This window comes from Prionailurus viverrinus, chromosome D1 (assembly GCF_022837055.1).
Source record: "Prionailurus viverrinus isolate Anna chromosome D1, UM_Priviv_1.0, whole genome shotgun sequence".
Classification (NCBI taxonomy): domain Eukaryota; kingdom Metazoa; phylum Chordata; class Mammalia; order Carnivora; family Felidae; genus Prionailurus; species Prionailurus viverrinus.
In genome coordinates, this window is record NC_062570.1 from 107,030,811 (window position 1) to 107,057,329 (window position 26,519).

A 26,519-nucleotide genomic window follows, 5' to 3' on the forward strand; every position below is an offset into this window, starting at 1 on the left:
CGCGGTATCCCAGCATGCCTCGCCCCCCAGCTGCCCAAATGTGAGCTCGGCGACGGGCGCCTCCTGATCGCGTACACGGAAGTGCGGCGGGCCCCGCCTCCCGGGGAAGAGGCAAGGGCGCGACGCTTCCGGGAGCCCGGCGGCCGCGGGCACCTCTTAGGGAGTTTCAGGCGTCAACCCGGAGGCCCCACTCGCCGCGGTGCGTAACGCTGCTCATGGCACCCGGTTCGGCCCCTCTGGCCAGTGGGTCGGAGCTAGCCCAGTCAGGGCGGAAGCGGGGACCTAACCGGCCGGACGCGTGCGGCGCCGCGGGGCCGCAGCTGGCCGCCGAAGAGCCAGTGATTGCCCCGCCCGCGGCGCCGGCGCAGACGGGAATGGAACCGGGCGGGAGGGTCCTGGCGCGCCGCGCCGCGCCGCGCCGCGCCGGGGCTGGGTTGGCTTCCTCGAGGGAGAAGAACCGGTCTTCTGTAGAGGCCTGCCCTCGAAATGCTTGCTCACTTTCTAAAAATATAAATTGAGTGTGCCCAGCGCCTTACAAGTTTCCTTTCCGTCCCTTTTCCCTTGCAATCTTTACAACACTCAGAATGGCGAGGGCGACCCTCTTTTTGCGCCAGGGTAAGGAGGGGAGGTTGTGATTAAATTGGCTCACTCGTTAGAATCGGAGACCGCTGGGGACAAAGTAAACGTATACATTTAACAACGAAGAGGGATTGCAAAATTTGGGAACTGCAGGAACTGGGGCTTGACAATGGGAAAGATGAGGCTGGTTTGGAGAACTGAGGGTTTTCAGGTCAGGTTCAGATCGTTTGTGAGATCATTGAGGAATGTGACTAAACCGTCCTGTGAGCCAGTTGTTTCACAGAACTGGAATTGGTGTCGAGGAAAGCGAACAGTACCTGGTGGGTTTGCTACCACTACTGGGCCCTGGGGCGACCAAGAAATAAATGCCTGCCCTGAAAGAGTGTGCTTTGTTTAATTTTATGTTTCTTTCTGAGAGAGAGAACGCGAGCGAGCTTGAGCGGGGGAGGGGCAGAGAGAGAGAGAGAGAGAGAGCGCGAGAGGGAGACAGAATCTGAAGCCGGTTCCAGGCTCTGAGCTCTCAGCATAGAGCTGGAAGAGGGGCTTGAACTCACCAACCGCCAGATCATGACCCGAGCCGAAGTCAGTCGCTCAACTGACTGGGCCACCCAGGCGCCCCAAGAGTGTGCTTTGTTTAGTTTGTATTCGCACATGCTCTAGCCGTGAAGTGAGTAAGTACTATGCCGGATGAATAAAGTACATGTGCATCCCTGCCCTGGTGAGGCTTACAGCCTGGTTGGGCAAACGTGAAAATGGGCAGGGAGGCTGCCCATTTTGTAAATAAATAGGGCTTCCCAGAGGGAGTGGTGTCTACATGCATGTAAAGGACTACAAAGCCATGCCCGGGGAAGTGGGAAGAACGTCACCAAATAGAAGCCTCCAGTAGGCAGAGAGATTATCTGTTGAGAGGACTATTTAGTCTTCCTCGTAGGTGACCTCTTGGCAGCATTGTTACCGCTCCTTCCTCCTAAAATTCTTTCTCCCATGACTGAATTTTTCCTCTTCCGCCTCTTGCTAATTTCCTTCTCCTTTGCAGGGGTTTCATCATCTGTCCCTTTGGTGACCCTGGGAGTTCCATCATGGACCTCTTCTCCACACATTCTGCCCTGCTGGTTGCACCCTCTCCCAAGGCCTGAAGAACTCACTATATGCTGATGACCGTCACATCTCTGCAGGCCCAGACTTCTCTCTGAGGCTTACACTCCTCTGCCCCCCACCCTACCCTTTCTCTCGTTTTGGGGTCTCTGTACATGCTATTCGCTCTGCTTGGAAAGTTCCCTCCCCAGCCATCCCAGCTCATCTGTCTGCAAGCCCTCCCTGCTGATGCAGCAAGGATCTTCCTCTGTAAGCCCTCACTGTTGGAGCAAGCTCCAGGTTCCAGTTACATGGCTCTGCCATATGCCCCCCTCCCCAGTCTTAACTCTTCTCACACCACAGTACAGTTCCACTTCTCTGCCTCTCTCCCAGGAACCTGTAAACTTGAGGTCTATCTCACGTTGTTTATTTGCCTCGTTGAGCACAGCATCTGCCGTACTGTCTGACGGTACCCGGCGTATATTAGACCTTTAGTAAATATCAGATGAGTATCTAAAAGAAGGGATGATTAATAGTGTTCATTCTTGCTGAGAAGTCAACTAAGATAAGCACTAAAAAACACTGGCACTGGGCACAAGGAGGTTGTCGCTTAAGGCCACATGATTCGCCCCAGCCGAGGGCGATGCATAGAGAAATGGAATGGAACACCCTGGGGGATTCAAGAGTAGGAACAGCCAGAGCCTTGAAGAGTGTAGCTGTGAAGTGGGAGATGGGGAGCGGTTAAGTGGAATGGGGCAAGGTCTTGTGTTTCTGCTGTTTCTAAATGGGGGGGGGGGGGTAGCACTGATCACGCCTGAAGTTTCATGGGAAGGAGCCATCAAGAGGGAGAGCTGCAGGAGCAGTGGAGATGGGGACGCTGTTAGCATGAGGCTCCAGAGGAAGCAGAAGGACGTGGGCTCTGACCCAGAGCACGGTGAGAGGACAAGAGGATTGCAGAATGTTCTCCAAAAGAAAAGTGAGGTCATTCCAGGCAGAGGGATCAGCAGGAAGGCGTGAAGAGGAGGAAGGAATGGTGTACTTAACGACTGACCCTTAGATAGTGGGGTGAGGAAAATGGACCAGTGCAGTCACAAGTTTGGGCCCAGTCCCAGAGGCAGTGGGGAACCCATCCTCGGTGTTTCCCATCTTCTGGACCATCCCCTTGGCCGGCATTCCGCAGACTGGGATCGCCAACAGTGTCCAAGGATGTGAGCGTTTCCACGGCTCCCAGGCTTCTGGGAGATGTGCAGACAGGGCTTGGTTCGGCTCCCGGCAGGGCCAGTCTCCTGCTTGGAACTAAGGGCAGTGGCGAGTGATGGCTCCCCTCCTTCTCCCAGAGCCCAGATGCCCGTGCAGCCTCCAGGCAAAGACACAGAAGAGATGGAAGCAGAGGGTGATTCAGCCGCTGAGATGAATGGGGAGGAGGAAGAGAGCGAGGAGGAACGGAGCGGCAGCCAGACTGAGTCAGAGGAGGAGAGCTCAGGTGAGCCCCCACGGCATACACCCCGGTGCCCACCCGCTCCTCCCCAGCCAGCCCTGACCGGCCTCTTGTCCCAGAGATGGACGATGAGGACTACGAGCGGCGTCGCGGCGAGTGCGTCAACGAGATGCTGGACCTGGAGAAGCAGTTCTCAGAGCTAAAGGAGAAGTGAGTGGAGGGCGCCCGGGGCTGGGTCTTCGGGGACCCGGGGTGAGGAGGCAGCAGGCCTGGTGCCGGGCAGGGGTGGCCGAGGGCCTCACGCGCGGGGCCTGCCACGGAGCAGGCGCTTGGCCTCGTGTTTGAGGGACAAACATGCTGCCTTTTGCCCCCCAGGTTGTTCAGGGAACGGCTGAGTCAGCTGAGGGTGCGGCTGGAGGAAGTGGGGGCTGAGAGAGCGCCTGAATACACAGAGCCTCTGGGGGGGCTGCAGCGGAGCCTCAAGATCCGCATTCAGGTGGCAGGTCTGCGGGCTGTCCTGTGCTCTGGACCCCCTCCCTCCTCCTCTGCCAGAGCCCATGGTTCCCTTCCTTTCTCATCCCTGCCCTGCCCAGCCCCGCTCCTGGCTCCCCTTTTTGGAGCCCCGGGTCCCTGGCCAAGCGGGGCCTCCCATCTCCCTCCCCCTGCAGGGATCTACAAGGGCTTCTGCCTGGACGTGATCCGGAATAAGTACGAGTGTGAGCTGCAGGGAGCCAAGCAGCACCTGGAGGTGAATGGGGCTGGGCGCTGGGGGAGGCAAACGGAAGTGGCTGGGCCCTGCAGCCCTGCTGAGCGGCCCCACCCGTTCCAGAGTGAGAAGCTGCTGCTCTACGACACCCTGCAGGGGGAGCTGCAGGAGCGGATCCAGAGGCTGGAAGAGGACCGCCAGAGCCTGGACATCAGCTCTGGTGAGGCTGCCCTGGGCCCTGCTCTGTCCGTGCCCACCCCTTGGCGGGGCCTCCGCTGCCCTGCCCGCCCGAGGGGCGTGGAGGAGGACCTGCTTCTTGGGGTCACTGTGGGGACTAAGTGGAACCAGGCACAGAAAGGACCCGGCCCAGTGCCTGGTGTGGAGTGGAGGCTCACAAAGAATGGGTCTCCGTACCCTCCTCGGCCCCTGCTCTCTTTCCAGAACAGGAGGTGTCATTCTGACGCACCCGCCCGTCCAAGAGCCACAGTCCCTTCTGCGTCCACAGCGCCTGTGTTCGTATGGGGTCCTAAAGAGGCCAGAATTGTCATTGTCCCACTGTCCCCTAAACAATTGAAGAAACCGGGCTCACCAAAGTGCAGCGACCTCTCTCCCTGGCCTGCACAGCTGTGCCATCTGGGCCTGAGCTCAGCTTCCAAGCCCCGGGCGAGGGTGCCCTCCACCGCCGCGGGAGGCAGAGGAGGGGTCAGGGACGGCCTGGCTCGCGTGAAAGGCCCAGGCTACAAGGGTAGGGTGCCCCGGGGGCTCTGGCGCCTCGCTCCTAACTCCGGGTCTGGGGGCACAGAGTGGTGGGATGACAGACTCCATGCCGGAAGCAGCGCAAAGACTTGGGATTCTCTGCCGCCCAGCAAGAGGAAGAAGGCGCCTCTCGTTTCTGGTATCCTTCCACCCACGAGCACCCAAACTGGGCAGGACGTCCAGACTGGGGGAGGGGGTGGAGGACACGGAGGACAGAGTCAGACTAGACGCATTTATGGTCATTTGGCCTCACGTAGCCCTGTCCAGGCAAGTCCAACCGTCAGGGAGTTTCTGTGGGGCCCTGGGTCTCTCCTGGGCTGTGTGGACCCTAGAGACACAGGGGCGTCCATTCAGTGACTCCCTATAACTTCTTTTGAGGCCCTTCTGGCTTTCCCACAACGTCCCATCCCGGACAGGTCCCAGACTGTCCCACCACCCCACCCACCCCCACTTCCACCCTCGGGATGCCTTGCTGCCCATCTCTGCCCCTCCGGTGTTTGTCTCACATGTTACCTCCTCTGTGAAGCCTCTCCTGGTTCCCCCCCCGCCGCCGCCTCCCCAGTGGCTATGGCTTCTCTCTCCTCTGCACCCCCGTGGCCTAAACTGGGGGCACCCGCATCCCATATAGGAATAGTTGCCTGTCACCTTAGGCATGAGCCCTTTCAGCCCAGGGTCTGCTGAGCCTCTGTCCCTGCTGACGTCGTCCAGCACGGACTTGAATGGAATTCTCATGCCCTTGTCTCCACACCGGGTGTTTCCGCGGCCTCAGGTTCTCGGGGCGCTGGCTGCCTGGTGATAGCAGGCAGTCCAGGCAGGGAGGGAGGAGACAGGGCTGCTAGGCCTTGACGGGTGAATGGAGGTGAGGGCATGCAGATATCAGGTACAGAGGACAGAGCGGATGGTCCCCAGAGGGGAGCGTGAGACCAAGGGAGGGTCACCTCCACGATGGAAGAGACTGGAGTGTATGTGTAGAAGGGGCCGGATGAGGGGTCAGAACAGAAGGAGCAAGGTCCCTGAGTGGGTGGAATGGGTGTTGGACTGCTGACCTTTAAACTGGAGAGAGGAGGTGAGGGGGAGCCAAGGGTAGGTAGGGGTGTGGCTCCGTACCCCCCATAGGCCCCACCCCAAGAACCTGGGAACCAAGAGGTAGGAGGCGGAGCCTGCTTTCTAACTCTGGAATGCTGAGCCCCTCCCCACTGTGGTGCCACCTCCCCCAAGTGTTGGAGCTCCCGGGCAGAGGGGCAGAGGGGCAGAGGCCTGTTGCCTACCCCCTCCACTGGGCTTCCTGCTTTCCTTGACCCCCGCTGCAGGTCCTTACATCGTGTACATGCTGCAGGAGATTGACATCCTGGAGGACTGGACGGCTATCAAAAAGGTGGGGCCGGCACCCCCTGCTTTGGTCTTGCAGGCTCACCACACGTGGGCTTCCTGAGGGCCTGAGAGCTCTGCTCGTCCCTCGGCACCTCCTGCCTTCAGCCCAGGTCCCCTGGCATCGCTGTCAGCTCACAGGCCCCCCTTTGCCTGAGGCTTCCCTGCAAGAGGGACCTTTTAGTCTGTGTCCGCCCCTTCCTCCCTCCAGGGCAGGTTTTGATGGGATAGGAGGAAGGGAGGGAGGGAAGGCGGGAAGGCAGCTGAGCTGGCCTGGCCTCTGACTGGGAGACCACATCACAGCCTTGCCTAGAAAGGGTCCTCCGCTCCCCACCCGTGTGGATGCAGCACTGACCCGGCAGCCTCCCCCCGCCCCCCCCCCCCCCAGAGGCTGATGTGGAAGAGGGCACCTGCCAAGCTGGAGGCAGACTCTCAAGGGGGGCTCTTCTTCTCGCCCACCCAGGCTAGGGCGGCTGTGTCCCCTCAGAAGAGAAAAGCAGATGGTAAGAACCACAGGAGCTGCTCTGCCTCCTGCCGCCCCCCCTCCCCCAGCCCAGCCTCCTAGGAAGGAGCCCAGAAAGAGGCAGTGCTTGTGTCAGATCAGTGGCCCCAGTTAGAGCGGTCTGGGTCTGAGGGCACTTGGGGAGTTTGGGGAGCAGGAGCCAGGGTGGGGGTGGGGAAGCTCTAGGTCGATGGGGCTAGGGGATGGAGCCCCCCACAATCAGGACTGGTCAGGGAGGGCTGGAATGCTGAGCCCCAGCAGTGGGGTGGCCCTGGTGGGCCCATGGCCGTAGAGCTGCCCTGGGCCAGACCGAGGCTGCTCCTCCCAGCCCCCCACAGGCAATGGTGCTCCTCCCTTTTTGGTTCACCTTTTCACCTGTGGCGATTTTCCCCCTCCCGCCTTCCCTCAGGACCTTGACCCTGCTGTTCAGGGCCAAGGGGCCCCTCAGAGCAGCTGGCAGCAACCCCAGGATTTGCATTTTCCTGCTGTGGGAAGGCGGACTGACAAACCCCTCAGGGTCTAGCCAGACAGCTCCCTGGTGCTGCTGCTGGGCCTTCCTTCCTCTCCAGCCACCACTGGTCTGGACTCCTCTGCCCTCCTCGGAGGCCTGCACAGCTGTGGCCCAGAGCTGCCCTAGCCAGGCAAGACTGTCTCCTCCGTCCCCAGTGAGCCCGCCACCTTCCCCTCCCAAAGGTCAGCCTCTTCTGTGCCCTCCCAGACAAAGAAGATGTGGCTCATCTTAAGCCAAAGCAACATCCTCTCTGCTGACCTCGGACCAGTCACTGAGCCAGTGATCTGGGCCCCACTTCGTGGGATCTCTGACCCAGGAATTATATTTTGGGGGCCTGTCTCTCCTGGCTGTCGCTAGAGATGAGAAGGCTCCCCGAGTCTTCTCAAGGAGGTTCTTGGTATCTGTCTCCCAGATTTCAGGGACTGGAATTAAAACCTTTCCTGGGACTCTGCCATGACCTCTGTGTGTCTGATTTATGCCTTGCAAGGGAATCAGGGCTCTTATGGGGGGAGCCTGAGTCGGGCAGTCTCTTCTGAGGTCCCTGGTTCCTTCCTACAGCAGGAGCCTACCTGCTCTGAGTCGGGGTATAGAGAGGGTAAGGGGGTGGCTCTCCCACCATGCCCTCCAGGAGTGGGGGACCGGGCCCTGGATGACCAGGGGCTCGTGAGCAAAGCCCAAAGCAACATGTGGCACAGGCAGACCACGTGTTCTGGGGTGGAGAAGGGGACCGTGTGCTCTGTGCTTGGAGACTGGGTCATGCCTGCACCTGCCCCAGTCACTTGGCAGATTGGTGAGGCAGGCTGGCGGGGCCTGTGTGCGTAGGAGGCAGCTGGCAGCATCGTGTGCTGACGACCTCACAACCAAACCCCCCCACCACCACCACCATTTAGCGCCGAGTGTTAGAACCACCCCCAGAACCTCAGTTAAGCAAAGGGGTTAGTTTCCATGGAGACACAGCATCCTTTCTCCATAGCAACCTGATATTCCAAAACCCAAGTTAGGCTGGGGGGGGGATGAGTCATCTGTGACCAGCAGGGGGTGCTCTCCCACAGGGCTGACCCCAAGACCACGCACAGATGAGCAATTGACCACAGACTTAAAGGTGCCCCAAGGGCAAGACTTGGGCCTGTGGGGACCCAGAAGGGCCCAGCTTAACCCCTTCCCGCCTGCCTGTGTGGTTTGGGGAGGCTGGTAAGGCTTCAGGATGCACTGTGCGGGGGTGGTGGCCCCGCAGCTGGGGCTCCTGGGGTGGCACTTCTACGGAGGGGGATGCCTGCCCCCTTAGGCTGGGCCCAGAACAAAGAGGAAGTGGGCACTGCCCAGGCTGAGTGGACACACAAGAGTTAACTGGCGGGGCGTGACAGGGCGAACCGCCCTCAGGAAGTGTTACTCACCACCGGGAATGTGAGCGCGCTGTTGCCTTGGGGGCTGGATTCTCTTCCTGAGTCCTGGGAGAAACCGGGAGAAACCGAAGGAGCTCCCAGCCATGGAAACCCCTGGGGAGCCAGAAGCAGGCCCTCTCGGAGCCCCCAGCGTGTCCAACTTCGCACCTGGGCACCCGGAGAGAGAAAAGTTAGTGAAGTTGGAAGGGCAGGCCGGTGGGGCAGGGAGGGACGGCAGTCTGTCCCAGGGCAGAGAAGGAGGAAAGGGTCGGGCAAGGGTCCCACCCCCCGGACCCCTGCTCCAATCTGGTGACCACTCCTAGGCCAGCCCAGGACCCGCTCTACGACGTGCCTGGGGCCAGCGGGGGGCCGGCGGGTGGGCCCCAGCGGCCCGGGCGCACCGTGAGCCTGCGGGAGCGCTTGCTGCGCACACGGCCCGTGTGGCTGCAGCTCCGGGCCAACGCGGCGGCTGCACTGCACGTGCTGAGGACTGAGCCCCCGGGGGTGAGTCTGGCCCCTGACCCCAGGACTGGCCAGCGGAGGGTGGCGGGGGGAGAGAGGCTGGACACGGAGGTCCCGAGCCCCCGACCCCTGTCCCTTGCAGACGTTCCTGGTGCGGAAATCTAACACTCGTGGGTGCCAGGCCCTGTGCGTGAGGCTGCCCGAGGCCAGCGGCCCTTCGTTTGTCTCTAGCCACTACATCCAGGAGAGCCCTGGGGGTGAGCGGGACTGGCCTGGGGGGTAGGGGCTGGAAGCAGTCAGGGCAGGGCACGGGGGTGTTCCCCAGAAAACAACCACACTTCCCGTCCGTCTCTCAGGCGTCTCCTTGGAGGGCTCAGAGCTCACGTTCCCAGACCTGGTCCAGCTCATCTGTGCCTACTGCCATACCCGGTGAGCCTGGCCGCAGGGCGCCTGGTCTGCGTTGGTCCCTGCTCCCTGGGACATCCTGTCCTCCCAGCCCCTCCAGGTCCTCCCAGCCCCCAGAGCCCTGCGCGTCCCTCACCCCTGGCTTTCTGTTTCCCTCTCTGGCCTCAGGGACATCCTTCTCCTCCCACTCCAGCTCCCCAGAGCCATCTGCCAGGCAGCCACCCACAAGGAACTGGAAGCCATCTCCCATCTGGGCATCGGTAAGCGGCCCTCTGCTACCCACTGCACAGATGGACAAGCTGAGGCCAGGGGGGAAAGAGAAGGCACACGGGCACACAGCCTGAGCCTGTGCCTTTCCCTCGGTCGGGCACCCTCCCCAAGCCTCCCTGAGACCCCCAAATGCTTTCTCTTCCCTAGAGTTCTGGAGCTCCTCCCTCAATACCAAGGCTCAGCCGGGCCTGTCTGAAGGCCCGCGGCTGCCCCGGCTGAAGCCCCGGTCCCCGCAAGAGCTGGACCAGGGCACAGGAGCCGCCCTGTGCTTCTTCAATCCCCTGTTCCCAGGGGACCTGGGCCCCACCAAGCGGGAGAAATTCAAGAGGAGCTTCAAAGTACGCGTGTCCACGGAGACCTCCAGCCCTCTGTCTCCACCTGCCGTGCCACCTCCCCCGGTCCCCGTGCTGCCGGGGGCAGCCCCCAACCAGACAGAAAGGTTACCCCCTCACCAGCTTCTGCGGAGGGAGAGCTCCGTGGGGTACCGTGTGCCAGGGAGTGCCAGCCCCAGCCTCCCACCCCTGCCCTCCCTCCAGGAGGTAGACTGTGGCTCCCCCAGCAGCTCAGAAGAAGAGGGGGCACCAGGGTCCCGGGGAAGCCCAGCCACCTCACCCCGCCTGGGCCGCCGGCGGCGGCCGCTGCTTCGGTCCATGAGCTCTGCCTTCTGCTCCCTGCTGGCCCCGGAGCGGCAGGTGGGCCGGGCAGCCACGGCGCTGGTGGAGGACCGACACACGGCCGTCGGCCAGCTGGTGCAGGACCTGCTGACCCAGGTGCGGGCCGGCCCCGAGCCCCGGGAGCTGCAGGGTGTCCGAGAGGCACTGAGCCGGGCTCGGGCCATGCTGAGCGCGGAGCTGGGCCCTGAGAAGCTGCTGCCACCTGAGAGACTGGGTGAGACTCCGGCCCAGGCCTCACAGGCTCGGCCCACCTCTCCATTCATTCCAGGGCTACCCATTCCCCGCCTCTCCCCTGCTATTCTCCCACCTCCCCAGGTCTCCCCCTCCCTTTCACCTCTCTTCCTCCCCGACTACACCCCCCCTCCCCGCCCCCCTCCGCCCTGGGACTCTGGCTCCCACTCGCACCCTCTTTCCCCTGACCCTGGCCGCCTCTCCCCCGCAGAACACATCTTGGAGAAGTCTCTGCATCGCTCCGTGCTCAAGCCTCTCAGGCCCATCCTGGCGGCCCGCCTGCGGCGCCGGCTTTCTGCCGACGGCTCCCTGGGCCGCCTGGCTGAGGGCCTCCGCCTGGCTCGGTCCCAGGGCCCCGGAGCCTTTGGGTCCCACCTGAGCCTGCCCTCCCCGGGAGAGATGGAGCAGGTGCGTCAGAAGCTGCTGCAGCTGCTCCGTGCCTACTCGCCCAGTGCCCAGGTCAAGCGGCTCCTGCAGGCTTGCAAGCTGCTCTACACAGCCCTGAGGACCCAGGCCGGTAGGCCCCCTCCTACCACTCCCTGCCAGCCCCCTGCCGAGTGGGGGGGGGGGCGGGGAGGGGTGGTGGCGGAGAAATTCCAGAACAGCACAGGTGGGGGGATGGGTCCAACACTCCCATCTCACAGATGGTGCCACTGAGGCCCAGAGAGTAGAGCCTCCTCTCCACAGCCCCTCTCGGTGGTTGCCATAGAGACCACATCACCCAAGGCCCGGCGGGTGGAGGGGAGGGTCACCGTATGAGGCAAGGCGTGGATACCGACCCTGGGACCCCAGAGGAGTCTGAAGCTTCCTCCTCTACCACCCCACAGGGGAGGGGGCAGGGGCAGACGCGTTCCTCCCGCTGCTGAGCCTCGTCCTGGCCCAGTGCGACCTTCCTGAGCTGCTGCTGGAGGCTGAGTACATGTCAGAGCTTCTGGAGCCCACCCTGCTCACCGGAGAGGGTGAGGGAGCCCCTGCCTGTCTGTCTGTGGGGGGCCGGGGTGCCTTAGGGGCCCCCGAGTAGGTGGTGGGGGCCGGGGAAGGGTCACCCACCCTCAGCCTGAGCTACATTCTTCCCCTCGTGTCCCAGGTGGTTACTACCTGACCAGCCTCTCGGCCAGCCTGGCCCTGCTGAGTGGCCTGGACCAGGCCCACATGCTCCCCCTGAGCCCCTCCCAGGAGCTACAACGTTCCCTCAGCCTCTGGGAGCAGCGCCGCCTGCCTGCCACCCACAGCTTCCAGGTAACAGGGCCTCCACGTTGCCCACCCCCCCCCACCGCCAAGCCCCCAGGGGGTGGGGGGTGGGGGGTAGGGGTGGGGCAGGGGTGCCTGTTGGTTCTGGCACCTTCCTGCGCAGTCCCCTCCTTTTCCCAGTGAGACCCAGCAGGGGAAATTCTGGTCCTACATCACCGTGCCGGAGAAACAGCACCCTGTGTGGACCCAATGTCAAAGCCTAGCCTTTCTAGACAGGGTGCATTCCATGTGCCGGCACCGTGCTCCGTGCTCTAGGGGCTCAGCCCCGCAGCTTCATAGAAACTCTGAAGTTTCTATTATTAGGACCATTACGCTCTCCATTCTACAGATAAGGAAACAGACAAGACACGGGGAGGGAAAGGGACACGGGTGGCAAATTCAAGCCCCAAATCCTGGCTTCCAGCCCCCACATGGGGCTCTGGCCTTCCCTGGAGTCAGGCTCCCCGCCCATGCTCCCCTCACCTTCCCCTCCATCCAGTCAAGGGATCCTTCCTAGCCTTGGTTAAGAGTTTAGACGTTGTAGCCAGATCCTGGGTTCAAGCCCGGGCGGGCTCTGCTACTTTCTGTTTGCAGGAGCGGGGGCAAGTTATGTCACCCCTTTGTGCCTCGATTTCTTTATCTATAAAATGAGGTCACGGTACTTACCTCGTGGGGTGGATGTCAGACTTCAATGGGTTCATGCAGGACGAGTGCTGAGGGCACCCAGTAGTATGGTTGTTAGGCTCCCTGCAGGGGCGTGCGGGAGCCATCCTCCCGGCCTGCCCGCAGCTATGACCCGCTAGCCAACACAGCTCTCTCCCTTCCTCAGAGCCCTGCTTGAAGCTCACCTCGTCCAAAAAGCTTCTGTCACTTGGTTCTACCGCGGGATCCATACCACCCAGTGCGGAGTCTGCACTGGGGGCCTCAAGCTCTGTGGGCAGATATATACCAGGCAGGATTGAGCTCTCGTTTTCGCTTCTCCTCCTGCACAGCACCTCCTCCGGGTGGCCTATCAGGACCCCAGCAGTGGCTGTACCTCCAAGACCCTGGCTGTGCCCCCAGGGGCCTCAGTTGCCACCCTGAGCCAGCTCTGTGCCACGAAGTTCCGAGTGACCCAGCCTGACACATTCGGCCTCTTCCTGTACAGGGAACAGGGCTACCACCGCTTGTCTCCTGGAGCCCCGGTCCACAGGCTTCCCACAACCGGCTACCTCGTCTATCGCAAGGCCGAGCGGCCCCACACCCATGGGACCGCACCTGGGGCTACAACAGAGAGGGACAGTGGGGAGCTGGAGGCAGGGGGCAGGGAGGAGGAGGAAGGGGGCCGGGGAGATGGGATCATCGAGGTCAAGGCCGGTCCTGGGGACAGCAGGGGAGGGTCTGAGACAACTGCCGAGAGGGTGCAGGGAAGCGTGGGCCAGGCCAGGGGGGGCCCTGCCCCACCGGGGGGACTGGAGGCTGAGGGAAGCAGAGCAGCAGAGGAGTAGCCGGGAGCGGCCAGAAGGGCCATTCGGGACAGAAAACCCTGAGCTTGCTGGGAAGGCCTTTCAGAGCCGGCCATCAGCCCCACCCCTCTTAGCCGCCATCAGCCCCACCCCGGGCCGCTCCCGTGTCCGCCGCCAGCTCTGTCTGATATTTGTCTCTGTGATCACACCTGCTGGGGTGGTCCCCAGACTGGCTGCAGCTGTAGCCCCAGAGCACCGGAATAAAGCGGAGGGGCGTCTCCCCGCCGGAGGTCAGCCAGCCTGTAGTGGTCAGCGTGCCCGACCTCTGGCAAAGGAATGGGGCACTACGCAGGCAGCCCTTCCAGGCTGGGGGCCTCAAGGCCCTGAAAGGCTTCACCTCCTCCGGGGAGCCCAGTCCAGCCCTAGCCTGCCTAGAGGGCCGGCAGCTCCCAGCTTCAGTGTCCTCACCTGCAGAGTGGAGGTGCCATGGCTGCCCTGCCTTCTCGCCGAAGTCCTGCGGGGTCAAGTGGACGGTTTTGCTCCAAAGCAGAGCTCAGACTGGAGGCAAGGGGAGGGAGGGAGGTGGGATGTTAGCAGGACCCCCTCCAAGGGTCTGTTGTCTGCATTCACTGAAGGTTCTCGCCAGCGTGGGGGAGATCCTGGAGATCAGGCTCTGCCCAGAGAGCACCCAGGCCCCAGTCTTTCCTCAAGATGGGAGATCCTGCCAGTGCCCTTGCATCCCAGGGGTATTGGACAGGGAAAGTGGGCTTCTGAAATGGAGGCGGTGGGGGCGGGGGGTGCTCGGAAACCATTTTCTCCGCACTTAACTCTTTTGGACCTCACAAGAGATTTCCCGGGAGGCTGGGCATGACTTATCCCACAGGGAGGCTTGGGAAAATGACTCTTAAGATATGGCACAGCAGCCAAACCAGGGTGTCCGGCTCCAACTACGCCCTCGATTTGTAAAACACCGATAAATTAACCCTAAAGGCCCCACAGCCCCAAGGGGGTTCCAGAGTAGGGAGCAAATCTGAGCAAAGACAATGCCAGTAATGACCACCAGGGGGTGCGTGTGGCCCAGGAAGTGGCAGAGGGGGTAATTTAGAGAGGTGAGGACGTCTCAAGGGCTGCATACCCTTGCAGGCTCCGGGCAACCTGGGGACAATGCAGGGGCAGTCAGTGCAGGCTCCCTCGGAGTCCGGGATCTGGGTGAGACAAACTTCATAGGGATCACTCCCTGGGAAGGAACTGTCCCCTGCTGGAAGGAGGACCCCAGCCAGTCTCTGGGGGCACTGCCTCAGGTGCTGAACAGGAAGGGACATCAGACCACCACGTGTGTCAGTCATGACAGCTGGAGGTAGAAATCCTGGACACCGGATTTCGGACAATCCAGATACAGACACCACCAGATCTGGGTGCAGGGCTCCCAAATTTCTCACTAGGCCATCGGCCACTCTACCCTCTCCACCCCCCACCCCCGCTCCAAGCTTCTTGCTGGTTGGGAGTCTCCCTCTTTTGTACGCCCTCTCTCCCTGTCCCAAGCCCACCCCCAGTGCCTCGAACAGAGCTGGGCACCACAGAGGCACTCAATAAATGGGAAGCCGGGAGGTTAAGGGAGGGCCGGGTTCTGGGAACCAAACACAGGATGTCTCAAATTCAGTTCCAGAGGAAGACCTAGAACGGTTGCCAGGGGTGCTCAGAGAACCCCAGGGCCGGATGTGGAGCTCGTCTCACAGGAACTAGGACCGGCAGAGGCTTCTGAGCCCCCTGCAAGCCCGTCCTAATCCCTTCTGTGCTCAATCTCAATTCCTGGCTCTGGAAACTCAGCAACACCCCTAGCAGTGGCTCATCGGAGCACCGCCAGGCCCGGCCAGAGGGAAACAATGTGATCTGGCAATAACAGCAGGCTGTGCACTGGGATTCAGCCTCGCCCCTCCCTCATCCCTGCCTCCCACCTTTGGCCTTCTGGAAGAGGAAGTCACCCGAGAGGTGCCACACCTTGCCCGGCACCCACTGCTGCAGAGCAGGGCCAGACATTCGGCTCCCAAGGAGCAGCTAAGTCACTTCCTCACTTGGAAATGTTGCTCTCGTCACCCCTAGAGTCACTGCAGCACTCTTTGTGCGTTTATTGTCTGTCTTCCTCACTAGGCCAGAGCCAGGTCGGCCTTGTTCCCCTCTAAATCTCGGGGCGCTAGTACAAATGCCTGGCCCGGGAGTGGCACTTAGTGGATACATGTAGAATGATTCGGGAAGACTCAGCCTGACAGTTGGCCAGAGCTCCTGGGGCCGGGGCGGCGCGTTCTCCACCACTGCCGCCAGGGGGCGAGCAGGCCCGTTCCCAGGCACACGCCTGGCCCCCTTCTGGCGGGAGGCCACCCGGGGAACCGCTGCACTCGGAGGGCCTGCGCTCTGCCAGGTGCCAGGGGGGAAGCATCCCCACGGGGGGAGTAGGGGGGGCTCTGGCACCGTCCTGGGAATGGGAGTCCTGCCAACAGAGGTTGGTGGGAGGGGAGCCAGGAGCCAGGCCCTGTGGAATGGGGGCCCAGGGGGCGGGCGGAGAAAGGCAGTCACTGAGACCCCTGCCGCCACCCTCCCTCACCTTCAACGCAGAGCATTTGACACCCTGCCATGATCTTGTGACCCATGTTCACCCCTCCCCCAGTTTGACACACAGAAACATCGTGACTCACATCTGTGCACAGAACGTGTGACATCCTGTGTGCCACGGTCACGTAACACCAGAGCCCCCCCCCCCCCCAGCCTTAACAGGAACACTCGGAGTGTTAGGAACACCTGGAGACTGTTAGGCATTCGTTCCCAGCGGGATGGGACACAGTGACACACACAGACCCCTCCTCCGATCCACACCCTGACACAGACATCGCTAGATGTGCAAACTCGGAGACCTCCCCTCAGCGCCCTCCCTCTCAGGGTCAGAACGTGACCCCGTGACAAACATACACGGGGACAGGCTGACCCAGAGACATGTGATGACTGGTACGCAGGGACTCCACGACAGACACCTACCCATGTAGCACTGCAGCGGCCACAGCCCAGTCCCCTGCTCTGACACTGCACATGGCATAGGAAGAGCACACACGCACGCACACATGCTTTTATACTTCTGATCATGCAGAAGTCCAAGCCCTTACCTGACTAATCTCACTCCAGCCCTGGCCTATCTCTGCCACCACTCAGCCATTCCAGCCCACGGTGGACCCTGGTGGGGGCTGTGAGATGCTGAGAAGACCCCCGGGGGGGGGGCGTGGCAACCCCACTGGCCAGGCAGGAGGCAGAGGCCGGCAGTGCTGGGCGGGGAGGTCTGAGCTCATCAGATTCCAGCCTGAGTGATTCACGGGAAGCGCCTGGGGAGGATCTGAGAGGGTGGGGGTGATGACCCAGGGGCTGGGGCTTTGGGGGCCTGGGTGGGCTTCAGCTAAAAGGTCTTGGGTCCAGAGCTAGCCCCTAGTCTGGGAGGGGGCTTCCTGAGGGGTGGCCCAGCCTGAAGGGGTGTCTGTTGGGTCTGGCCCCTGGGAGGGGCTTAGGACACAGAGCTGAGCCGCAGGATGAGACAATCGGCCCCTCCCGTCCTCCCCACCCGGGGCCTGGGCCCCTGACCCCAGGCCTTCCCAGCCCCAGCAGCTGGGTGTCTTTAGCAGAGGTTAGGCCGAGGGTGGGGGGCAGGGGTGGGGTGACCTTCGCGGCCATCTTGGCCCCTGGGGCCCTCAGGCAGGCAGCCGGAGTGGACCCCGGAGGCCCCGAGGGGACCGACCCGACTGGCATAGTCCGGGCCGACAGGGTTACAGACCCTCACTGCCCTGCCAGGCGAGGCCTCTGCCAGAGAGCGGAGAACACAGGGCTGTCCCAGCGCCAGGGACGTTTTCTTTTTTTTTTTTTTTTTTTTTATTTTATTTTTGGGACAGAGAGAGACAGAGCATGAACGGGGGAGGGGCAGAGAGAGAGGGAGACACAGAATCGGAAACAGGCTCCAGGCTCCGAGCCATCAGCCCAGAGCCCGACGCGGGGCTCGAACTCACGGACCGCGAGATCGTGACCTGGCTGAAGTCGGACGCTTAACCGACTGCGCCACCCAGGCGCCCCAAGGGACGTTTTCGTGCCGAGATGCAACTCTCTGCTCCTGCCACCTTCTGAGCCCCCTGCCTCCCTGGCTGGGCCGGTGCTCAGAGGACCCAGCTGCTCCTGCAGGGTGACCGGAAGACAGGATGGGGCTGGAGGCAGGACAGGGGTACAGGAAGTGCCTTTCTTGGAAGTCTGCACCAAAATAGTCTGTTCTGTCCCTACTCTGGGTCTCAGTGTCCCACGGGGGGAGATATGCGTCACCAAGGAGACCCTCGCCAGGGAGGGGCCTGAGCTGACCTTAATCTGGCATTTGCTCACAATCCTCCTCCCCCCTCCTACCCCCGCCAGCCCCCACCAAGCCTGCCTCGGGCTCTGCTCCACTTTGAAGTCCTAACATAAATATCATGTCTGCTTGGGTTCCCCTTCCCGGCCTGGTCGCAGCCCCCAGACCTGGCTTCCACCCCAGCTGGCCCTGGGGGTGCTTGCTGGGGGGAGGGGAGGGGAGCCTGGACCACCCAGGGAAGGTGACGAGCCAGAGACGCCGGAACAGGAGTGGGGAGACGGGGCGAGACACCAGAGACGGAGAGGGAAGATAGGGAAGTGGACAGAGAACAGAGGGACAGACTCCAGAGACCAACAAGGTGACCATCTGGGGGCAGAAGAGACAGAGAGACCCCAGAGAGTCACAGGAGCTGCTGGAGATTCCTGACACAGAGAGGAAAGAGAACAGAAAGAGTGGGAGGGACAGTGAGACGAAAGATCCCTGGGGCAGTGAGGGGGCAGGAAGACAAGGGAAAGTTCCAGGGTGAGGGTGGAGACGGGGAGGCTGACACTGAGGTAGCAGTGGGAAGGACGTGGTGGAAAAAGAAACCTCTCTGGTGCGAGGGTGACTAGCCATCCTTGTTGGCCCCGGGGCTAAGGGGGTCCCCAGCATCTAGGACCTGCAGTGCGGGAGAGTCCTCAGTCCTCAGTCCCGGGACTGGTTGGTCATTCTAGGGAACAGGCCTCTGCCAGATGCCTCAGGGGCCACCGAATCCTCACCCACAGTTACCCCGCCCAGCCGTGGACCAGGAAGCCGCAGCCAGGCCAGGACCAGGATCTCCACGGAGCCTCACAGCCAAGGGGCACAACAGAGGAAGGACAGGATCAGCGAGGGCCAGGAGAGCAGCTGTCCCCTGCTGGGGTCCCCAGACTCGGGTACAGTCCCTGCTCTGCCTCTGCCCTGTGACCTGGGGCAAGCCTTGTCCCTCTCTGAGCTGTCAGGACACCGAGCAGAACAGCCGGGCCCTTCTAGCTCTGAGGTGGGCTCCGGGACTCCCTTCCTCGGGGCAGATGTGGCCAGAGGTTCAGGTCAGGCATCTGCCAGGAGAGGGACCGGGGGCCTAGCTGTGCCCAGGGTGGACGATGTTTCTCCCCTCACAGGTGGGGGCCTGTGGGGACACATGCGCGCATCACCCGGCTGTGGATACCCTCAGCAACGCCAGCCCCACGCCAGCACACGCACTCACGCGCACATGGCCACGTACAGGCACCCAGGTACACACACAGGCACACCCAGTCTCTCTCCAGGGTGGGCTCCACCCCCCAACCTCCCACCAGCTGTCAGAATCCCTTTCCCCCCAGGCCTGGACAACAGATACCTCTTCTTCCTGGGCTCCGCCTTCTCCAAGCCTCTCTCTCCCACCCCCTTCCGCAAGTCTCTCCCATCCAGAAGCACCCAGGGTGCGGCACCAGCACGTGGGGAGGGGAAGGAGGCCAAAATCGCTGCCCTCCCCCCAGGCTCCCCTCCCTCCCCACTTCTGCCCTGGGACCTCCCCCACCTCCCCTCCTGTGGCTCCCACCCAAGACCAGGCGCCTCCTGCCCACCAGTTGGCCCTTCCTCTTGCCAGCTTGAAGGCTGGGGTGGTTTGGGAAGAATTTAGAAATGGAGGGAGGTGGGGGGATGGGGACAAAAGAAAAAGGAGGAAAGGGGGTGATTTGTATACAAAGCAATGTGCTGGCTCAGCGGCAGACCGTGCCAAGCTTCTAGGACGCCTGCCCAGGGGGCGCCCCCCAATCATACTCAACCCCCCCATCCCGGCTGTTGCACTGGGCTCTCTTCAGGCCAACCCCTCTGCAGGCCGCCTGCACCCCCACCCCCACGGGCCCACACATTGCATCCAAAACCACTGTCTGGCTTGTCCCAGTAGCTGGAAGACAAGGCTCCTTCTGGGGAAGTGGGCTTCTGTTTTCATGCCCGTCTCGAGGTGAGCTCTCCTCATATGGGCCATGATCGGAGCAGAGAACTCCAGCCTCCCAACCCACGCTGTAAGCAGAGCTTGGCGTCCTGAGCTGTCTCCATCCCCGCTGAGAAGACCCAGTGGCCTCAGGCCCCAACAGGGAACACAGACTGTGGTGACAGAGCAGCATCACGCATGATTCCCACCGGTGGTACAGCCCAAGCTGTCCCCCCGTCCCAGACTGCGCGCCTACAGACCCACAGAGTCGCGTTCTGAGAATGCCACCCATCATGGCGCGGCTCACCATGAATGAGGGCAGCTGCCTGGGTCCCTGTCTCCAGCCGCGCATCTAAAATCTCACCCACACACCCACACACTTAGCCACCCATCCGTCCGTTCGCTTACTCCTTCCCACATCCATCCGTTGTCCCTCTGTCCACCCACCCATGCACCCACCCATCCTCCTATCCAAACACCGGTCCACCCATGCGTGCACTCATGCATTCCTCCCCCCCACCCCCCCACCCCCCCCACCCCGCCCCGTGCAGGCACCCGCCGATATATCCACCCACCCATCATCCGAGCATGTATTGCATGGATTAGCATCTTCTCTGTGCTGTGGGGGAAGTCAGGCTCAATGGAGCTGCCAGAAAGGGTAAGACCTCAACCAGCCCCTCTCTGTCCCCTCCCCCCACCCAGGTCCCCGTTGCCGTGCCTATTGCAATCCCCACCCCCACCCCCACCCCCACCCCCCTCCCGCCTGGCCTCAACTCCACACCTCCCATCCTGGATGGGAGCAGGGGAATGCTAGTCGCCTACCTGAACTAGGTACCTAGGTGCGGCTCCAAGCCTCATTCTCAACCCACCAAACCTTTAGCTTTATGGGGGTCAGAGGTGCCCCCCCCCCCTGCCCTCCTCATGGCTCAGCCGTCTCTCAACTCGCAAGTCAGCCCAGCCGCACCATCTGGAATTTGGCCTTTGACCCTCTGCCTCCTGCTTCTCCAGCCTGCCCTCCAACCCTTCACCCCAACTGAGGCCGGAGTCCTGACCTCTGATCTGATCGGCCTACTGGCCAGACGGCTTGCAGCCTCCCCTCAGACGCCCCAGCAGCACGGGCCATTGCCCGAATCATGACTGGGCCCGCCACACCCTTGGATCAGGCTCCGGCCAGCCCCTGAGGAGCCTCCACAGGCTGCCTCCCCCAGCCCGGCCCGCCCTGCTGCCCGGCTCTCCAGCCAGCTCCCTCCCCTCTCCCAGACTATTGCAACAACTTCTTAACTGGTCCCTGGCCTCCAGTCCCCCCTCCACCCACCACACACCAGCCACGGGGAACTCTCATCATACCTCTTCCCCATGGTCCCCATGATGGAGGCCAGCCTTTTAGGGGTAGCTTACTGCCATCCAATCCAGGCCTCTGCCCGCTTTCTGACGTTGTCCCTTCACTCCTGTCCCTCACTCCAGGCTCAGTGGAGACCTCTGTATTCTCCAAAGGCATCTTGACCTCAGCACTTTGTCTAGGATGCCTCCCCCCATCCTCTCGATGCCATGCCCAGCTCTCAGACCCTGCTTGATGGCTCCTCGGGGCACTGCGGCAACTAGAGTACTGGGATGAGCCAGGAGGCCTTGGTTCTAGTCCCAGCCCTGCCACAGATTTGCTCTGAGACTCCCTGGGCCTCAGTGTCCCTACCTGCAAAAAGGTTTACTGATTCCCAGGGATCTCCCAGTTCTGAAATGGCCTGACTTCTGCGGAAGGCTGGGCGAGTGTGGGGAGCAGGTGGGCTTTCCCTCCACACAGCCTCATTCCCCCAGCATGGCCCAGGGCCTTACCTGAGCCCCATTCATCCATTAATTTGACAAACCCCTCTGAGCAGCATCTATGGGCCAGGAACTCTCCAGGCCCAGGGGATACAGCAGGGAACAAGACCATGACGCTGCCCTCACGGAGCTCACGGTCTCCTAGGACAAGAGTTCTCCACTGGGGGTGATGGAGTCCCCAGGGGACATAATATTTGGCAATGTCCGGAGACATTTTTGATTGTCCCAACTGCAGGGATGCTACTGACATCTAGGTAGAAGCCGGGGATGCTGCTAAACATCTTACAATGCACAACGCAGCCCCTCAAGAGACAGACATGTACCTGGTAAGTTTCAGACACAGCCACGAGATGAGGCCAGATAGTTGGAGCAGAAGAGCGAGTAGGGGAAGAGGGGCGAGAGGTTTGGGGGCAGACCACATCAACCTGGAGGCCATGGCCAAGGCATTGGCCTGTCCTTTGAGTGCGACAGGGGCCCGAGGGGTTCTAAACAGGAGTAACTAGATCGTCTTAGGTTTTAAAGAAATCCCTCCTGCAGAATGGAGAAGGCAAGACAGAGACCAGAGGGGAGGCTATTGCAAGAACCTAGGTGGAAGGTGACAGTTGCACAGGCCAGAGGAGGGTGGCAAAGAAGGTGGTGAGAAGCAGTCAGGTTGTGGATCTATTTTGAAGGTGAAGCCAACAGGATTTGCTGAGAGATGGGACGTGGGGTGTGGGAGAAAGAGGAGTCAAGGATGATCTCAAGGCTTTGGGCCTGAGCCAAAGGAAGGATGAACTACCCCATATTGACTTTCCTCTCATGAGAAGGGGGATAATTCTATGCACTTCACAGACGTGGACCCTGAAAGAATGACCTTCCAGGCAGATAGCAAGCTCTTCAAAAGCCCGGGTTCTCAGGGGGACAGGCCATGTCTGCAGGGCCAGCCCTGGCACCGTGAGGTGGTTAGAAAAGCTGCCCCGGTCCCCACACCCGACCCAGATGATGTGCTCAGAAGACTAAGGAACATTTGCCTCATGCTTTGCAGCTGACAAAGCACATTTGCAAACACTGACTGCTATGATACAATAGCCCTGCTGAGCTGAAAGGCCCTGACACACTACCCCATTTTGTAGATAAGAAAAACGGAGACCCAGAGAGGGTCAGTGACTTCCCAGCAGTCACACAGCACATCAGTGGCAGAGCACTGAGGGCCAGAACCGCTCCTCCACGCCCCGTCCCCCAGCTCAAACTTCTGCCAAGAGTGCAGTGGGTGTTCACGGGTTAATCTGACAACCAGCTCCCCGGGGACCGGCCTGGGTGATGGGCTCAGTGCACATGCCTCCAGAGGCCTCCAAGAGGGGCGGGAGGAGGACTCTGGCCAGGCGCACGCAGCAGACTCCGGGGGCAGGGAGGGCTCCACACATGTGACGCCTGTGTCACATACACATGTATGTGTCATTGTGAACCTCACGCCCATGCATGGCCTCTCACCAGTCCCCTCCCAGCCGGCCCTGCTCACCCTGAGTGCAGCCTAGCCCCCGCCTGGCCCCCTCCCCCATGCACCCTGCCCTCTTGCAGCAGGAGCCCAGAGAAGCATTTCCTGTTTGGGGGCTGCCTCCTCCCCCTCTAAGCCCAGGTTCCCAGGGCCCCAGGCTGAGCAGAGGTGAAGGGAGGGCAGCGCCCCCCCCCCCCCCGGCCCCCCTCCTTCCCCCCACACACCAGCTGGAGCCAGGAAGCTGAGGAGTGGGGGGAGGTTGAGGCAGGAGTTTAGTATATAAATGAGGGTTTGATGATGCCCATGCCCGCGTGATCAAGGTGGTTTCCGTTCAGGGCCTGCACACGAATGTGCAGGATGTCATGCGTGAGGACATGTAGAATGCCACGCCACTTAAGTACGTGCGTCCAAGGGGGTGCGCGTGTGCAGAGCTGGGATGAGGGGACGGTGCCGAGAGAGGGCTCCTGTGTGGGGAGAGGAACGTACGCACGTGTGTGGTGTGAGGGCCGTGAGTCAGAGCGACTTTCCACACGTATGATGAGCAGCTGGGCCCAGAGACAGTTCGCAAGTGCGGTGAGGTCGGTGTGTCCACCGCGGATCTCGGGGAGTCTCTGGGAAGGGACCTCAGCTCACCACCAAGAGCCCCAGACGGCGCTGGGGTTTTCTGAGGGTCTTTCGGCCCGCTGGGCAGGCGTCTCCCCCTCTCCTCGACTCCCAGTCCGCGAGCTGCACCTCCCCCCCGCCCCCGCCCTCCAGCACCCCCCACCTCTGCCCCCCGCCCGACCGCTTCCTGCTCGGGCGGCCCCGAGGGAGCGGGAGCAGGGAGCTGGCAGCGGCCCCAGCCCACTCCTTACAAGGCCTGAGCCCGGCCCAGGACCGCCCCCGGCCCGCCCGCCAGAGGCCCCGGTCCCACCCCCTGTCAAGAGCGTCCGCGGGCCGGGGCTCGGGCCAGTCGGGGGGCGTCGCGATGCTGCTGCGCCTGCTGCTGGCCTGGGCGGCCGCGGTGCCCACGCTGGGCCAGGCCCCCTGGGCGACCGAGCCCCGGGCCATCTGCGGCCCCGGCAGCTGCTACGCGCTCTTCCCGCGGCGCCGCACCTTCCTGGAGGCCTGGCGGGCCTGCCGCGAGCTGGGGGGCGACCTGGCCACGCCGCGGACCCCCGAGGAGGCCCAGCGTGTGGACAGCCTGGTGGGGCCCGGCCCGGCCAGCCGGCTGCTGTGGATCGGCCTGCAGCGGCAGGCCCGGCAGTGCCAACCGCAGCGCCCGCTGCGCGGCTTCACGTGGACCACGGGAGACCAGGACACGGCCTTCACCAACTGGGCCCAACCAGCCACAGGGGGGCCCTGCCCGGCCCAGCGCTGCGCGGCCCTTGAGGCCAGTGGAGAGCATCACTGGCTCGAGGGCTCGTGCACGCTGGCCGTCGATGGCTACCTGTGCCAGTTCGGCTTCGAGGGCTCCTGCCCCGCGTTGCCAGATGAGGCGGGCCAGGCGGGCCCTGCGGTCTACACCACGCCCTTCCACCTGGTCTCCACCGACTTTGAGTGGCTGCCCTTTGGCTCCGTAGCTGCTGTGCCCTGCCAGGCTGGCAGAGAGGCCTCCCTGCTGTGCGTGAAGCAGCCCGAGGGCCGCGTGGGCTGGTCTCGGGCCGGGCCCTTGTGCCCAGGGACCGGCTGCGGCCCGGACAACGGGGGCTGCGAGCACGAGTGTGTGGAGGAGGTGGATGGTCGCGTGTCCTGCCGCTGCGCCGAGGGCTTCCGGCTGGCAGCCGATGGGCGAAGCTGCGAGGACCCCTGTGCCCACGCCCCGTGTGAGCAGCAGTGTGAGCCCGGTGGGCCGCAGGGCTACAGCTGCCACTGTCGCCTGGGTTTCCGGCCGGCCGAGGATGAGCCGCACCGCTGCGTGGACACGGACGAGTGCCAGATCGCCGGCGTGTGCCAGCAGATGTGCGTCAACTACGTCGGTGGCTTCGAGTGCTACTGCAGCGAGGGCCACGAGCTTGAGGCCGATGGCATCAGCTGCAGCCCTGCGGGGGCCACGGGCGCTCGGGCTTCCCAGGACCTAGGGGACGAGTTGCTGGACGACGGGGAGGACGAGGAGGATGAACACGAGGCCTGGGAGACCTTTGACGGTGGCTGGACAGAGGTGCCTGGGGTCCCATGGATGGAGGCCACGCAGCCACCTGACTTCGGCCTGGCCTACAGACCTAGTTTCCCAGAGGAGGGAGAGCATCGGATGCCCTACCTGGACCCCACCTGGCCACCCCCACTGAGCGCCCCCAGAGGCCCCTACCACTCCTCGGTGCTCTCCGTCACCCGGCCTGTGTTGGTCTCTGCCACACGCCCCACACTGCCTTCTGCCCACCGACCCCCCGTCGTCTCTGCCACCCGCCCGCCCCTGGCCCCTCAGCCCCCCATGATCCCTGCCAGGCACCCAGCTCTGCCTCCTGACCACCAGTTCCCCATGATCTCAGCCAGCCGTCCAGATCTGCCCTCTGCCTACCGGCCCCCCATTATCTCTGCCACTCACCCAGCACGACCCCCCGCCCACCGGCCCCCCATCATCTCAGCCAGATACCCTGAACTGTCCCCTGCCCACCAGTCCCCTGTGTTTCCGGACACCCATGTCACTGACACTCAGACCACCACTCATTTGCCTCAAATCCTTGCCAGCCACACCCCTCTGGTCACGACTTCCAACGCCCATCAATCCCTTGTCTCCCCAGATGTCCCAGGCCTTAAAGCCCAGGCCACTCACCTTCCCATTGCCTCGACGGTCCAGCCCCCTCTGACCACTACCTCCAGATCCCCTGTGCCCCCTGCCCATCAAGTTCCTGTACCTGCTGCCACCCGGCCCCCGGCCCTCCGCACTACCCTCACCTCAGAGCCCCCTCAGCATCCCCCTAACCAGACTTCACTCACCAGCCCTACACGCCCCCATTCCAAACCCCCACAAGTCCCAAGGGAAGGTGCCCATGACCGCAAGCTGGCCCCGTGGCTGCCCTCAGCAGCCCCCACAGCAGCCCCGACAGCCCCGGGGGAGGCCAGTCTGGCAGGCCACAGCCGGAGGGATGACCGGTGGCTGCTGGTGGCTCTCCTCGTTCCAACGTGCGTCTTCTTGGTGGTCTTACTCGCACTGGGCATCGTGTACTGCACCCGCTGCGGCCCCCACGCACCCAACAAGCGAGTTACCGACTGCTATCGCTGGGTCACCCACGCTGGGAGCAAGGGCCCAACAGAACCAGTGCCCCACCGGGGCAGCCTCACGGGGGTGCAGACCTGCAGAACCAGCGTGTGATGGGGCGCAGCCCCCCCTCTGCGGGGTGGGGGGAAGGGGCGTGCGTTGGACACATGGCCCAGGCTGCACCAGGGACTCATGGGAGCTGCCCAGCTGGACAGAGGGCTTCCTGCCCCCACCCCGGACCCAGCCAGGCTCCTCTGTCAGTCAGCTACCAGACTTGACTCTTGGGGACTCTGCTCCCTGGCCCAGCACTCAAGACTGAGGAGACGCCGAGGCCCCCAGGACCTCAGGGGGTGGGTGCTGGGGTCTTCTCCAATAAATGGGGTGCCAACCTCACCCAAAGTTCCTGACCCCCATTGATGTCTGAGGGGAGGGCCTGGGAGGACTCAGCAAAAAGAGGGGACCTTCCTTCAGCTTGTCTGGGCCCAAGGAAATAAGGTAAGACCCCCTAAGGGAGAGTATGCTTCAGAGATTCTCAGGTAAACAGGAGCCCAGAGAGGGCAGAGCCTTGCCTACAGTCACACAGCGAGCCCAGGAGTGGGAGGTTTGGCATGGAGAGAGTTTCATATTTGTTCCTTTTTTTTTTTTTAACCAAAACTCCAAGAAAGTGAGGCTGAATATGGGGGAGAATTCTAGAATGAAGGCTTCTGCTGAACTGGAGCC

General features: G+C 62.4%; 3 protein-coding genes across 5 annotated transcripts; all 3 read left to right on the top strand.

Moving 5' to 3' along the window:
• The first annotated feature begins 44 nt into the window (after positions 1-44).
• BRMS1 (BRMS1 transcriptional repressor and anoikis regulator) lies at positions 45-7,391 on the top strand. Of its 3 annotated transcripts, none has more exons than XM_047823858.1 (10): positions 45-199; positions 2,991-3,136; positions 3,211-3,301; positions 3,467-3,594; positions 3,760-3,839; positions 3,921-4,017; positions 4,600-4,692; positions 5,864-5,928; positions 6,385-6,424; positions 6,833-7,391. In XM_047823858.1, exons 2-10 carry the CDS (start codon positions 2,998-3,000, stop codon positions 6,838-6,840), a joined length of 741 nt encoding a protein of 246 aa, XP_047679814.1. In that variant the 5' UTR covers positions 45-199; positions 2,991-2,997; the 3' UTR covers positions 6,841-7,391. The 3 variants fall into 3 exon arrangements, with proteins under 3 accessions (XP_047679814.1, XP_047679812.1, XP_047679813.1); XM_047823856.1 differs by having other exon boundaries at positions 7,117-7,391; XM_047823857.1 differs by having other exon boundaries at positions 3,954-4,017; positions 7,117-7,391.
• Positions 7,392-8,131: 740 nt separating this feature from the next.
• Positions 8,132-13,914, top strand: RIN1 (Ras and Rab interactor 1). Its single transcript, XM_047824255.1, has 10 exons — positions 8,132-8,506; positions 8,640-8,820; positions 8,921-9,035; positions 9,135-9,207; positions 9,352-9,443; positions 9,601-10,341; positions 10,570-10,875; positions 11,186-11,317; positions 11,446-11,597; positions 12,581-13,914. Exons 1-10 carry the CDS (start codon positions 8,421-8,423, stop codon positions 13,073-13,075), a joined length of 2,373 nt encoding a protein of 790 aa, XP_047680211.1. The 5' UTR covers positions 8,132-8,420; the 3' UTR covers positions 13,076-13,914.
• Positions 13,915-22,869: 8,955 nt separating this feature from the next.
• CD248 (CD248 molecule) lies at positions 22,870-26,198 on the top strand. Its single transcript, XM_047824078.1, has one exon. The coding sequence runs from the start codon at positions 23,589-23,591 to the stop codon at positions 25,911-25,913; it is 2,325 nt and encodes a 774-aa protein (XP_047680034.1). The 5' UTR covers positions 22,870-23,588; the 3' UTR covers positions 25,914-26,198.
• The last annotated feature ends 321 nt before the right edge of the window (positions 26,199-26,519 follow it).

What these genes read in the sequence shown, in the direction of transcription:
- BRMS1 (XM_047823856.1), top strand. Translation starts at nt 2,998, where the DNA reads ATGCCCGTGCAGCCTCCAGGCAAAGACACAGAAGAGATGGAAGCAGAG. An exon ending in GAGCCTGGACATCAGCTCTG is followed by an intron (nt 4,018 to 4,599) that starts GTGAGGCTGCCC and finishes CTGGGGGCACAG; the next exon opens with AGTGGTGGGATGACAGACTC. An exon ending in GAAGGCGCCTCTCGTTTCTG is followed by an intron (nt 4,693 to 5,863) that starts GTATCCTTCCAC and finishes CCCCCGCTGCAG; the next exon opens with GTCCTTACATCGTGTACATG.
- RIN1 (XM_047824255.1), top strand. Translation starts at nt 8,421, where the DNA reads ATGGAAACCCCTGGGGAGCCAGAAGCAGGCCCTCTCGGAGCCCCCAGC. An exon ending in TGTGCCTACTGCCATACCCG is followed by an intron (nt 9,208 to 9,351) that starts GTGAGCCTGGCC and finishes CTCTGGCCTCAG; the next exon opens with GGACATCCTTCTCCTCCCAC. An exon ending in CACCCTGCTCACCGGAGAGG is followed by an intron (nt 11,318 to 11,445) that starts GTGAGGGAGCCC and finishes CTCGTGTCCCAG; the next exon opens with GTGGTTACTACCTGACCAGC.
- CD248 (XM_047824078.1), top strand. Translation starts at nt 23,589, where the DNA reads ATGCTGCTGCGCCTGCTGCTGGCCTGGGCGGCCGCGGTGCCCACGCTG.